At 38.0% G+C, this 13,370-nt stretch overlaps 2 protein-coding genes across 4 annotated transcripts in view; one reads left to right on the top strand and one right to left on the bottom strand.

Annotated features, from left to right (window-relative positions):
- Positions 1-13,370, top strand: part of UBAC2 (UBA domain containing 2) — an 87,643-nt gene that overhangs the window by 9,976 nt on the left and 64,297 nt on the right. For all 3 annotated transcript variants that reach the window (XM_086880819.1, XM_023947918.2, XM_023947909.2), the window contains exons 3-4: positions 1,438-1,557; positions 1,989-2,095. In XM_086880819.1, the coding sequence (XP_086736945.1) occupies positions 1,438-1,557; positions 1,989-2,095 (227 nt within the window). The remainder of the gene's footprint in view (positions 1-1,437; positions 1,558-1,988; positions 2,096-13,370) is intronic.
- Positions 3,570-8,052, bottom strand: GPR18 (G protein-coupled receptor 18). Its single transcript, XM_023947932.2, has 2 exons — positions 7,972-8,052; positions 3,570-4,675 (listed from the first exon to the last, which is right to left on the bottom strand). Exon 2 carries the CDS (start codon positions 4,629-4,631, stop codon positions 3,666-3,668), a length of 966 nt encoding a protein of 321 aa, XP_023803700.1. The 5' UTR covers positions 4,632-4,675; positions 7,972-8,052; the 3' UTR covers positions 3,570-3,665.

Raw genomic sequence — 13,370 nt, 5'->3', positions numbered from 1 at the left:
AATACATAAATAATGTGTGCCTTTTAAAAATGTTACAGCCAAGTGTTTGGGGATGGGAATGAAAAAATCTGAGAAACTATTCAAGTTTTAAATGAAATTTTGTGGGTTTGGGGATTTGTTTATTTGTTTGTTTTGTGATTTGTCTTCAGAGGAATCCTCTCTTTCCATTTGCTTGATCTGCTGAAAAACAGTAATAGCTGCATTTTATTCAAAGAAAACATCTCTGCTGTATCTTAACCATAAACTCTTGCAAGTATCTGTAAAAGCTATGACACTTTTATTGTGGTGCTTTGGGGAATTTGTGAGTTTGGATTTTTTATTTCATGAGATTGTTTCACTTATTGCCACAGCTTTTGGAGCAAGTTATATACTGTATCACTGAGTACCTCTGAGATGAGAGAGAGAAGATTGTTTAACTCCCGTCTGGTGCTAATATAACTCCTAAAAGAAAATTGGTTTAGAAAAAATTCACCTGCAAGAATGTGTTTAATGGAATTTTTTTCAGGGGCTGAACAAACATCTTGGATGTTGGATTTTAACACTTCTTTAAGCTGGTAGAGAGCGCACAAATTAAAATGAACAGTTGAAGAAGAGTGCATTTGATTTGGAAGGCAAAATATTTACTGTCCAAAAACTGTTCCTTGTTTCCATACAGAGGACCCTCAAGTGAAGATGCTGTGTGTAAAAGATCTTCATTACATCATATCTATGTATTTTTTAAGCTAGGTAAAGCAAAGAGCAGTAAGGCTAGAAGCCTTTCATAGTCTGTGTCAGAGTGGCTCAGTTAGTGCATGACATGAAATATTCAACTGCAATGTCATAGCCCTGCCAGCCTCAGCTTCAGGAGGGGTGGTGCTCAGGCTAGGATTTAGAATCGGGCATGTTGACATGGAATAGTGAGAATGGTGAGTGAAATGGATTGGGCCAGTACTCTTTAGTATCTTCATTCATAACTTGGGCAGTAGACAGAGCACTCTCAGCAAGCCTGTGGGTGATGTAAAACTTGGATTTGTAGTTGTTACACCTGTTAATTCTGCTGCACTTCAGAGGAGGAGAAAAGGCTCGATAGGAACCTTAGTTCAGCAAAGGCAAATGCAAGCTCCTGCATCAGAGAGGAGTAACACCATGCACCAGTACAGGCTGTGGGCTGACCAGTTGGAAGTCACACTTTTATTTGTAAGTGTAAACTAGGAACCTGAAAGTGTATTTGAGTTAATTTCAATTGTTTATTTATTTTAACAGTTAGACATCTGCCTTGAAAATATTTTAAAGAGACTTCTTGAACTCTCCATAACATTCTACTCTCTATATTTGCCTCCTTAACCGTGCTGCATTTCTGTTACCTGACTCCAGCATTGCATTCTCTCTGAGCACAAATTCTGTAAAGAATTTCCTTGAAGGAAGAGTGGCTTAACATGTCGATCATTAACCTTGCAGATTTGGAGACTTGTATGTGGAAGAACAATATGTCTTGATTTGAAAGACACATTCTGCAGCAGTCTGCTCATTTACAACTTTAGAATATTTGAAAGAAGATATGGCAGCAGAAAATTTTCAGTAAGTTCCAGTTTTGGGGGTTTTTAATAAAGACTTTTCTATACAATTTAGTCTTGTACTCCTGGATGAATACTGCAGTTTTATTTCTAGCATGTTGTATAGAAATACGTGTTAAAGAGTTTTAAAGATAATTTGGTTTTAATAAATTTATATTGATAATATCTTGCAGTCAGTGGATTATTCTAATTTATGTTTGCAGCTGTATCAGTTGTAAGATCTCAGACCAATCAAATTTAATTTTGGAAACAATCTTACTCTTGATTCTTCAGTATCTAGACAAGTAGACCTGGAATTATGTTGTGTTAAAGATTGAATTTGTCTTAGTTGAACTAGGATAGAGGTTTTCTTATTCATTTTTTTATATTTAGAGGTATATTTAAACCTTATTTTGAAACTGTTGAATTGATTCAAATTAACCTTTTTCTTTCCAGTCTTTTTTACTGGGCGCTTGGATGCTCTCAGCTTTGTTTGATCTTCTCATTGTAGAAATCACTCAGTATGTATTTGGCATCACCATCAACAGCTTGCCTTCTGGTTTGTAAGTAGCTTTTAATGAATTGGTTATTTTATATATTGTTTCCAGGGGTTGTTTTCTGAAGATTTAAAAACCTTTCTTCATTTAACACTTCAAATTGATTTAATCTTCTTTTGAACCGAAGTGTAAAGGTTTTTGGCACAACTATTGTAATTTCAAACATTTATTTCTTAGCTATGATTTGTTTTTAATTTATAATTTATCCATACAATGATTAGTTTCCAATCTGTTAGTCTCATTTCCTCTGTTAACATGATTGCAGCTCACAAATTAATGCTGTATTTGTTCAGTCTAAATTGTTTGGATCCATTCAATTTGTAAAAACTAGAATCAGGATGTGCTAATTTCTGTCTTAAATCAGAAAGGCAACAGAACTGTAAGTCATGTGCTTTATTTTCACTTTTAAATGCATATGCATTTCATATTGGTATTTTCTAAGTTTTTCAAAAATTGAGTCCCAAAGCTTGTTACTCCATTTCATGCTTGCAGCTTTAAGGTGTTCAGGGGTTCGATTTTGCTTAACATATGTTTGAGATTTCTGCACTTAATAAAAGATGGGTGTATTACAGTAAAACCACAGAGCTTGCAACCCTTTGTGGTTAAGCTTCTGGTAGGTGAGATCACATAGACTTGAGTTTCCATTGCTGTACACTCTGAGATAGTAATAAAAGCTCTTGGAGTTAGATTTTTAATATTAAACACTATACTAGACTTTTTTTTTAATTTCTACTTTTCCAGAGCATCTGTTCAAAGTATCTAAAGACTGATTTATAAGGGATTAAAAGCATATGTTTGATATTGTAAAGACATGTTTTTTGTAGTGTGTGAGTATCCAAAAGATTTTGAAAGCTTGAGTAGCTACTGCAGTTACTCATGTTTGTTACCTAGAGTTTGTTGCTGGGACATAGGCTGCTAATGTGTCTGGAGAAATTAATGTTTTCCTATGGGTAAAAAGATACTTTGTGCAAAAGTATCGTAAGTGTGCACATGATACCCACAAGTAGGTAATGAACAGTTTGACCATTGTACCCTTTGATGGTATTTTTATGACTGCAGAATGTAGTCAGTTACAAAGAAATCTGAATCAAAAAAGTTTTTAATTAAGTAAAATATAAATTTTACCTACATATGCCTTCTCATTAAATCATAATAAATTTGATCTTGAGAGAATGAAGTTAATTTTATAAGTGTGGGATAGACAGTAGTTTCAGGAGCATTTGATTGTACAAATATAAAAAATTAATGTCTCCATTGCATCATAATTCTTCAATGTTGTATACTTTATTAATAGTCACTGTAACATCTGTCAGTGTTCACAGTCATTTGAGGCAATAAAAGCATTGGAAAGTTTAGCACTCATGCTAGGTTTTAGTTCATTTCAGGTGAAACAGCAAAAGATGCTGAGCAAATAAAAAGACATGCAATTATTATTCTGATTCTATCATTTTTACAATGCAACAAATGTATCTGTTACCTTTGGTTAGAGAACATTCTTCTGTGTGGCCAAGTGCCAGAATTTGGAAAAATAATCACTTTTTACATTGTAAAAGTCCCCTGACATTTTTTTCTCTTTTTATATAATTTCACTGTTCATATTATTGAGTGATCTTACACTTCCAGTTCGAAAACTTTTTCTGCGCACGCTTCGAAGGTAATTGCGATACAGAATTACACTGATGACTCTTGCCTGGAATTGTTTGGAAACAATGTAGTACAGTATAACATCCAAGCATGTACTGAGATTCATGAGAAAGGTGGTAAAGGCTGCCCAGGGATTATAAATTGTATTTTCATTTTGCAGCATCAGGAAGGCAAAGCAAATGTGGAAGGGTACAAAGCAGATGAGTACCTGAGCAATCAGAGTAACTATAATTCTTATGGATCTCTCCTTGGCCTTAGGCTTCAGTTTGGAAGTCTTGCCGTGAATGAAATGATAAATAATGACTAGGTAACACCCCAGCATGATAAACAAGGGAATCAAAAAGAAAAAAATCAAGCGACAAAAATTCAATGTATTTACTTCCTTTAAATGGATGATATCAAGCATTTTCATGCAGGTGGTGAAATTTGAGGCTTGGTCTGGATCAGATCGTAAAAACACCAGTGGAGATGTTGTTGAGAGGGTCATTATCCAGATTCCAGTGCAAGCCAGCACAGCTTTTTTTGTATTTTTTAGTTCTTTGACATGTTTGGGCTGGACAATAGCCATAAATCTGTCTACACTGATAAAAGCGAGCAGCCACAGAGCAATGGCTGGATAAAACACAGTGAAAGCCCCCATGATCCGGCAGAATGTATCTCCAAAAGGCCACGTTTCTGTCCCATGGTAGATTATCCGAAAAGGCAAGGAAAATATAAAAAGTAGGTCAAGTAATGCGACATTCATCATATATACAGTTATAGTTGTTCTCTTCTTGGTAGTGCAGCTGAACACCCATAGTGCAGTGGCATTCACCAACAATCCCACGGTGAACACAAAGCTGTAGAAGACCAGTGATGCGATCTTGTATTCTTCTGGGTGGGGATTTTTTGGCATCATAGTTTAATTGAACTGAGGAACAGTTGTTGTACACCATAAATACCCTAAAATTAGATAAAATATGGGAAGTTATTCTCAGTCAAATAAAATTTATCTTTAAAAACAAACAGGAAGATTGTTTTAGGATGGTGTTTAGTGATGAAGCTATTGTTTAGCTTTGAAATGTGCTAGCTTTGTTGCTTTTTCTGACTGCGAATACATTATCATCCTCTGAGGGAAATACATGTATTGTCAGACTTGTGAAAATAGTATTCATAAGCATGTTTTAAAAGAATATTTTAATTAGTTAAGGGGCCTTTTAATATAAGGAATTAAAAAGTCAAGATTGACATTTCAGGTATGCATCAGTAGCTGATAATTAGATTGAAATAGTTGTATTTGAGCTATGAGGGCTGCTTTCTAAAGAAAACAGTTTTTCAAGTTGTCTTTGTTAAAAAATTCTTGACTAAAACTAGTTATGAATAGAAACAAGTCAGCATGGCATGTAATGACATTTGGATATGCAAAGATTATTGACTTCGCCTTTTATCTGTGCAGGACCTACTTAACTCCCAAAAGAACAGGTTGTTGCTCATAAAAGACACTGAAAACTATTTGAGTATCTACGTAGCTTCTAATACGTTAAATTCTAATGTTTAATCCCAGGGCATTAGAACCAGCCACCCAACATATGAATAAAATGAATAGATTAATAGACTTCCTGCTTAAAAAAGTAAAAAGAAAGGAAGCAGCACAGTCTCCAGCCAGGCCATATGGGAACAGTATTTGTTTGGGGGGGAGAGTTGCTGTCTGGTAGCCAGCTACTCCAGAGGACAGTTATGTTCCTTCATCCAGCTTGGTAATAGGAGCTGGACATCTGAAATGTTACTGTGTAGGCTGAGGTGATGAGAGATGAAGAAGAGGATCCCTGGTTTGCTCTGGAGTCCATGTGTATGGCAGACCTTAACCTGGTGTTTGCATGAGTGCTTTGTTTAACCCTCATCCCCAGCCCTTTCCTGGCTCTTGCTGTGGTCACAGTTTCATGGCTTCATGTGGGAGGGTTCCTTTTGTCTGGTCTTTTACCCAGTCCTGTGGCAACTTTGTGAAGAGGAGGAACAAGTTAGTTGTTTCTCATCTTCCCACTTGTGACAAACAGCCAAGGAAGTTCTACAGTATCTGTTAGGCACCAGAACCGTTCTCAAGAGCAGAACAGTGCACAATTCCTGTGTGTTTTATCTCCAGAAGTGAAGAAAGCATTAAAAAACAGCTTTATTGTTACTGCCCATCTAATTAATGCTTTCTCTGTAATGTTACCAAATACTTTCTCAGTTCTACGTGAATGCATAGGGGATTGAACCAGTGTTTATTAATCTGGCATCCTGGTTTAACACTGGCAAATACCAGCTGCTTTTGAGAAGAGTACCCATGGAGTAACTAACTTAAATATGACCTGTTAAGTATTTATATTGGTTAGTTTCTGCCTTGAAATTTGAGCTTCTGATTTTCTTAAAATTCTCCAGTTTACAGATATAAAAAAAAGTTATGCATGGAAATACTAACCCTTAACTTCAAGGTCTTTTTTTCAGCTGTACAAAACAAAAAAGGTGTGTTTTCTGCTCAGATGAGCACATTAGAACATCCAACAGAATTTATGTTTTGTATGGGAAAAGCTATGTATGTAGTGCAAAAAACAGGTTTTCATCTGTATGAATGCCTCTCACATTCCTCATTGTGTGAATAACTCTAAAAATAAGAAAAATAAAAGAATTAAAGAATGCTAGCAAACCTTATTGAAGGTTAGGTGGCATATGCTAAAAAATGTTGTGCGTGTGCTGGCAGCATAGTTGAGATACTATCTGGCACACTATTCTACTTCCACTGCTGTTGCTCAAACTTGTCCAAATGTTGCTTAATACATTTCTCCCCCCCTGCCCTTGCACATTGTCAGTGTTTTTTTTTCTCTTGTGCTAGCAATTGTGTATGACAGTGCAGAACTACCAAGCTCAATATTCTGAGTGGTTTGGCAGATGAATTGAGTAGTAATGTATAAGACAGGTAGAAGAATTCACTTGAATATTAAGAAAAAACATGGATTTTAGTTTTGGCTCTGTTCTTGTCTCCTTTGGATTTGCAGTGACTGTAATGTTTCTGGTCAGGTCATGCTTTTGAAATAACCAGTAGCCAGATGTTGATTGGAAGAGAGGAAGCTGAATAGAAACAATCTGGTGTGTTCTTCTTTCCATGCCTTGTTTGCTGGTTTTTTCAAGTTCGTGACAGTTTTGAGATATATCAAAGTACAGACCTGCTGTAACAAAAAGGGTTTGTTGGGTTTTGTTTTTTGGTGGTTTTTTTTTACTTGGTTGTTGGAGACACTGTTTCCCAACTTTGTGAGTTTAAAGTTAATTTTTAAGAACCTAAAATGTTATGTTTATGTAGGTTAGAAATATTGGGATTTTTAAAAAGCATGAGTTCTATCTGCATTGGTACACAATTAGAGATATTTTGCTTTTTCATCGGTACTTGTCTGCATGGAGTTCAGGTTGATATCTCCCAGGCAGATCTTCAGGTGCCTCTGAGTGGATGGTTTTGTCCTAGTTGCCATTTTTCATAATGGGAACATTTACCTATTGGTATTGATTAAAGCACTTGCTGAAGAGCCCCTGGAGTCACTGGTTTCTGGAAGACTTGTCTGTGTTAATTCTGAATGATTCCTCTGTTGTTTGCCTGGATGTTTTATCAAGCTTTTAATTTTTTAATGATAACTGACATTCTGAATGTCTAATGTGAATTGTGAAGGCCAGCTAGGTGCCTTGTATGAGAACAAGATGTTTACAGCAAAATCATAATTAAATCTTTTCCTCCAGATTCTTAATGTGAGTTGGGTAACATTGGTTCCACTTAAAGGACCATGTGTGCATCTCTCTTCCCAATCCCCCTTTTTATTTTGTCCCTTATATTTGCTTGCATTGCCCCAAGGGGAACATGTCTTTCAATGAAGCAGAGACACCAAGTATCATGATCTCCTAGTTTGAATTTCATGGAAACATTTTTCTTTTAGTGATAGATGTACTTACCAATGATTTTATTTATTGCATACTTTTAAAATTTATGTTAAAATCCTGAACAACAGTATTTATGGTACTATGTTTTTACAAATGCCATTGTAAATGCCAGTCATTTTTCTTTAAATGTTATTTATAGAATGCTGCTGCTATTTTGAAAGTGCAGTAAAAAATTAAAAGGCTTTTCATTAGTTCTAGAATTAATACCCATGTTCAGCTTCTGACCAAAGAAGTCTCTTAGCAACATGTATGAATATCCAAGTTACTTAGTTAGCATGGCATAAGGAGTCATTACTCACCTTTTGTGCTCTACAAAATTTCTTCAGAGATGCTTCTTTCATGGCCCCAAATCTGTAGAAAGTTTAGACTTCCTCTTCTTTGCTCAGCTTCTCTTAGCTAAAATAGCTCCTCTTCACAAGCAGGAAACAATGACGTAATCTCGCTACTTTTGAGCTCTTTTATTGGTCATACTTAAAAGCTACTATTTCACATAGGTCTGATGTCTGTGAACTGGAATTTCTATTGCCTTTCAACAGTCAACCTTTTATAATATTTCCAGTGTGGTCAGATTGGGTTGTTGTACTACGTGTCTTTTCAACTTTTAAATGTGTGTGTTATAATGAAAGCATATTTTATGTTAAAGTTTCCATAAAAAGGTGTCTCCAAGAATACGCATCTTGGTTGTGCATAAGTTTCTAATAAGCACAATGTAAATGTATTTTCAGTAGAGCATAGTCTGGTAGATTTTTTGTGGAAATCCCCATTTTATTCATATTGCTTTAGGTAGTAGTCAGTTTGAAAGTGACAGAAGGTCACTGCATTTGAAATGAGAAGTTTGATTCACTTGAATACACAACTTAGTTTATGCCTGTACTTAGAACATTTCATCAACACAGCAGCAATACTTCTATATTTTATTTGTTGTCTAAATTAATAACGTGCTTATTAGAGAAATTTGCCAAAAAATGCTGTATGAAAAGAGGTTTTAGTCTGTGCAAAGATGGAGTAAAATCTCTCAGCTGTGTCACTGCAACAGACATCTTAGGTGGGATGGGAGTATTCACAAAGGATTATAGGTAAAGAAGACTAACTTCCTATGTTTCCTCTTTGTCAACTTGGAAAAAAGATTTACCCTTTAGAAAAGCCATTCAGAGAAGGAGCTCATTCCATATTCTCTGTAGAGTGCTTGTTGCTTCAGGTCTCTGGCTGTCTTTGGGAGGTGGTAGCAGAGAACTCTGTGTTGAGTAGAAGAGCAATAATGTTTTGGTCTCCACCTGACATGTCATCAAGAATTTGCCAGGATGTTCACTTGGTGCCATAAGCAACAAAGTCCTGCAGTTCAGAAATAGCCAGAATCAGGTTTGTTTGTGGGAACATCTTTCTTCACTGACTGTAAAAGGAATGTAGGTAGGTGATCCTCACTTAGTGCTCAGGGTAACTTCTGGGAAAGGAATCCCCTCTCTACTGGAGTCATGTAATTTATCTCAGCTAAATGGGTTTGTGTTAGCATGTAGATGTCTACATAGGTCAGTGTGATGGTTAAAATAATTAGAGGGAGGGACCTGGATATGATATTTTGTGTATAGATTACCTTTAAGTACTCAGTTTTTTCCTGTTTAGGTGAACTAATATAAAACTTGTTTTTTTTGTGATCATTCCAAAGGCCTTTTAAGTGCAGTGAGCTGCAAATCCTATCCAGATCACCCTAGTGAAATATAAATCTATTGAAAAGTGGTTAATGTTTTAGGACTAAGGAGTATCTTAACAGGACTAACCAGTGCTGAAAACTCTTTAGTGGCTTTATCATTAGTAGAGCAACTCCAGAGCATGCTTCAGCAGAACAAAGCACTGTTTTCAACTGTTAAGTGAAAAATCGGTGAAATTCAGTGTCATATGTGTATCTTCTGGAAGAGAAGAACTGGACTTTTGAACTCTCCTAAGCAAGAGTACTTTATTTTAGGGAAAAAAATACAGAAGTGTGGATGTACCTTCCAAGCTGAACTGCACTGTGAATATGCCAAAACAGGCAAGTGGACAGGCAGTGCTTCGCTTAGCAAAAGAGGAAGTATAAAAGTGATTCTGGGTTTAATGGAAAGCAGGCAGGTGTTGAGTTTGGGATCAGAGAACTTATATGCTGTGAGTTGTCCCTTGGCTTGTTGTCTTCTTGAGGGAGGGTGGGAAGTGTACCTCTTGTATCTGCCTCATTGTGTCTGGAGGTTGGCTGATGTTCTGACCCTGCATGGGAGGTCACGCCTTGTGAGAGCAGCTGGAATCAAATCCCACAGTTGACACAGGTGGCTAACAGCAGCCCAGTTGAGTTTTCTGGCATCTTAGCCATCCATCTGGTTTGCTGCAGCATGTCAGTCTGTGTTCTGCTTTCACTCAGACTTTTCACAGCCTTTCTGGTGGAGAAGAAGCAGCAAGGCTGCCTCTGCTGCTTGTAGGCTGACAGGCCTTCCCCCAAGGCATGGAGGGGTACTTCTGTTTGGCAGCAGTAGGCTGAAAAGAGGTGTTTGCAGTACCAGCAGTTGCATACTGTTTCTCTAGCTGCTCAGCTGGCTGTAGCTGCAGGGTGATAAGCATTTGGAGGTGAACACCCAAGTCAAAAGTAGCACTGCTTGTGGTTTGCCAGAGGCATTGGGCTGCTCTGCAGTGCTGCATTCTCCTATTACTTTGGTTTCTGCTGTAGGAAGCACCTGGCTCTATTTTTATTTCCTTTGCTGTTTTATCAGCTGGAAGTGAGTGTCTTGCATTGGTTACCTTCAGATGGATGAGTACTTCCTCTGCTCCAGCTTCTACTAAATTAAATGCGCAGTTCCATCCAGGGTCTTCTTTTGTTATTCTGAAGTTTGAGCAATAGACAAGGTAATTTTCGTTGCATTATGTTGTGCTAAAGGTGGCTTTAAGTAGTTAAAAGCTAAGCCAATGTACTTCCTGTCTGAGGATAAGGCAGAGGGCATGTGGTCTGTTACGGTGCCTTCACTAACTGGCAGTAAGCCTCAGAAGAAATGAATTTGGTCACTTGCAACAACCTCGAAGTGCAGCACTGAAGAAATTGTCTTCATTATGTTGCTTTTGCAGAATTAATGTATTGCTGGGTCTTTCATGGGTTTAGTCATGCTGCAGAAAAGTCTATTTTACCTTTTCACTTACTGTGTAATGTAAGCTTTGTCCAGCTGATATGGAGAAGTTCTGCACACAGTGGGACAGGATTTCCCTCTGCCTCAGTTTGGTAGGGACCTGGCTTGAGCTCGTGTTCTTCTTCTCCTTTCAAACTTTCCACCTGCTGGATCTGTTGAAAAGAAAGAACTGAGGTTTCTTGCATGGTTCAGTGCACCAGTGGTGCAGGAAGTAACTCTCCCATGTCAGTTTGTTAACTTACTGGCTTGCTGTTGTGGGTGAGTTCACATGCAGTTTTGGGTTACTGTTCTCAACCGTGATGAAAACTGGCTTCATTTTTTATTCCCACACTGTGTTCACCATAGTGAATACTTAAGAATAAACTGCTGGTTAAAAGTTGTCATGGCACTGAATGCACCAAGGTATTGCAGTTGTTTCCAGTTTAGCCATGTGTGTTACTCAGAGTCTGTGTCATGGCATAGCTGTCCCTCCCTTCCTACTCATCTGGCTGAGGGGGTATAAATGCAGTGTGCAGCAGAGCTGAAGGAATGGAAAAGGGAGCAGCTTAAGAGAGCTGCAGCCTAGTTAGCTGTACCTGACGTCTTATTTACTGTCAGATTTTGCTTTCTCTTCCCTGTTTTGCTAGTACATGGTATGGTTTGAGGAAGGAGCTCTTGTTTTTTTCCCTTTAAAAAACAAAATCAACATTCTGTGTTTCTCCTGGGTTCATTTAGGTATTTTTACTACCTCTTCTCCCTTACCCCACCCTCATACAATCTCTAATACAGCCAGGACACACCCTGTGTCACTAAATAGCTTAAAAATATATAGTGCATCTGGCCTGTAGTTCATCTGTTTATCGCTGTCAGCCTTTGAGGGAAACAATACTTCAAACCTAAATTAAAATGAAAGTTGCATATCTGACATGTCTATGACAGTGGGGTAGGAGACTAGAGACAGTGGTCTTTTATACACCAGCAATCTCAGAGTGTCCATAGTCTCATATTAGCTCATGGCAAATACTAACACAGCTCCATGCTTGTTGATGAACCCTTTGCCTTTGGCAAATTTCTTAAACTGTTGGGTCTGCTCTGCCTTCCTGTGTTCTGTTTTGTTGGGAAGCAGCATTTTTAATTCAAAAAGTACACATTTCTCATGAAAGATATTTCATAGTTTTTAAAAACCTGCATGAATGCTTAACTTTTTTATTTTCTTTTTTTTTAAATCTGCATTGTCATGAACTAGTTAGTTGTTTCAGTTTGGAAGTGTCTAGGAGAGTTTTTTTCCAATGCTCTTTCCTTACTAAGTATGTGGTATGTGATGTTTTTACTATTAAACTGCTCTTAAAGGTCTCAGGTACATAAGAAGTATTGTTCTGAAACTTGATATGCCTCCCAGGAATAGTGTTAGTGTTTCAAAAGAAATGTCTTTATTTGGAGCTGTACTCAGATTCCTTTGATGAAGTCAAGTGCAGGGGTAGGGAGAGTGGTTCTGACTCCTCCAGAGTTCAGGAGTTTGTACAAGCTCTGTCAGTAACTAGCCCAAGTATATGTTATCAGAAATTAAACAATTAAAAATTTCTACACAGGCTTTAGCAGACCAGTGAAGGGTTTAATCTAAAGTTCCTGAAGTGAGAGTGAGCTGTGTGAATTGGAATAAGGACTTCAGATTCTAGGGTGCCTTACAGTGTGTTGCCCAGCCCTGGTGGGTAGCTTGCTTTGTGGAAGTGACAGTCTTCTAATGCTGTTCTGCCTGTGCCACCTGTCCCTGGCACAGATGAACAAGCAGCACTGTCTTGGGGTTGTGAAGCTTAGTTTGCTGTGCTGGAGTTGAGGTGACTCAAGAGGGAGCATCAGGATGATAAAGGGGCTGGCATAATCCAGACCAGGACAAAGCAGCCCAGTGCCTGCTGCACATCAGTGAATCTGGTTGCTTAGGAGCTCTGCTGGGCAGGTTTGCTTGGTGTGTAGGCTCAGCATTGTCCTTGGAGGGAAATGGAAGAGCAGCTGAGTGTGAGTGTGCTCAGGACACCAGAACACCAGGACAAGGTCAGCTTGTGCTCTAAGCTGGCTACAGTGGACAGCAGAGCTGGCTGCAAGCAGGTGATTTCAAAGTCATTGTCTTCTCAGGTGTGGAGTTGGGTCCAGTTAGAGGACTCTGTATTTCCCAACCAACTACAAAAATTATATCTATTTTACACACACATACACACACACACACACACACATGCATGTACGCACATTAAAGGGAAGGAGCTGAAAATCCTGAGTTTTATCATGACAAGAGCCTAGAAGAGTAAGTCAGGGCATAAATCTGAAGTTCAATAGTCAGCTGTTTTCCTTATGTAGACATTGTGTTGGTAAAGGTGGCTTTAAGATAGGATGGAGCAGTGAAACTGAACAGGGACTTGTGTATTCCGTATTCTCTACCACTTTCATCTTTGCCTCCAAATCGTACTGCCTGTTAGTGCTTTTTTATTTTAGTCTTAGAACATCTGGGACATTGCCTTCATTTGCTTGTAACTGAGCCATGTGCTATGTGATGATTTGGGCTGCCAAATTCATATCACCCAAATAGC

This window comes from Cyanistes caeruleus, chromosome 3 (assembly GCF_971803275.1).
Source record: "Cyanistes caeruleus chromosome 3, bCyaCae1.hap1.1, whole genome shotgun sequence".
Taxonomy (NCBI): domain Eukaryota; kingdom Metazoa; phylum Chordata; class Aves; order Passeriformes; family Paridae; genus Cyanistes; species Cyanistes caeruleus.
Note: the sequence above shows the minus strand (reverse complement) of the source record. Positions and strands in the feature narration are given on the sequence as shown.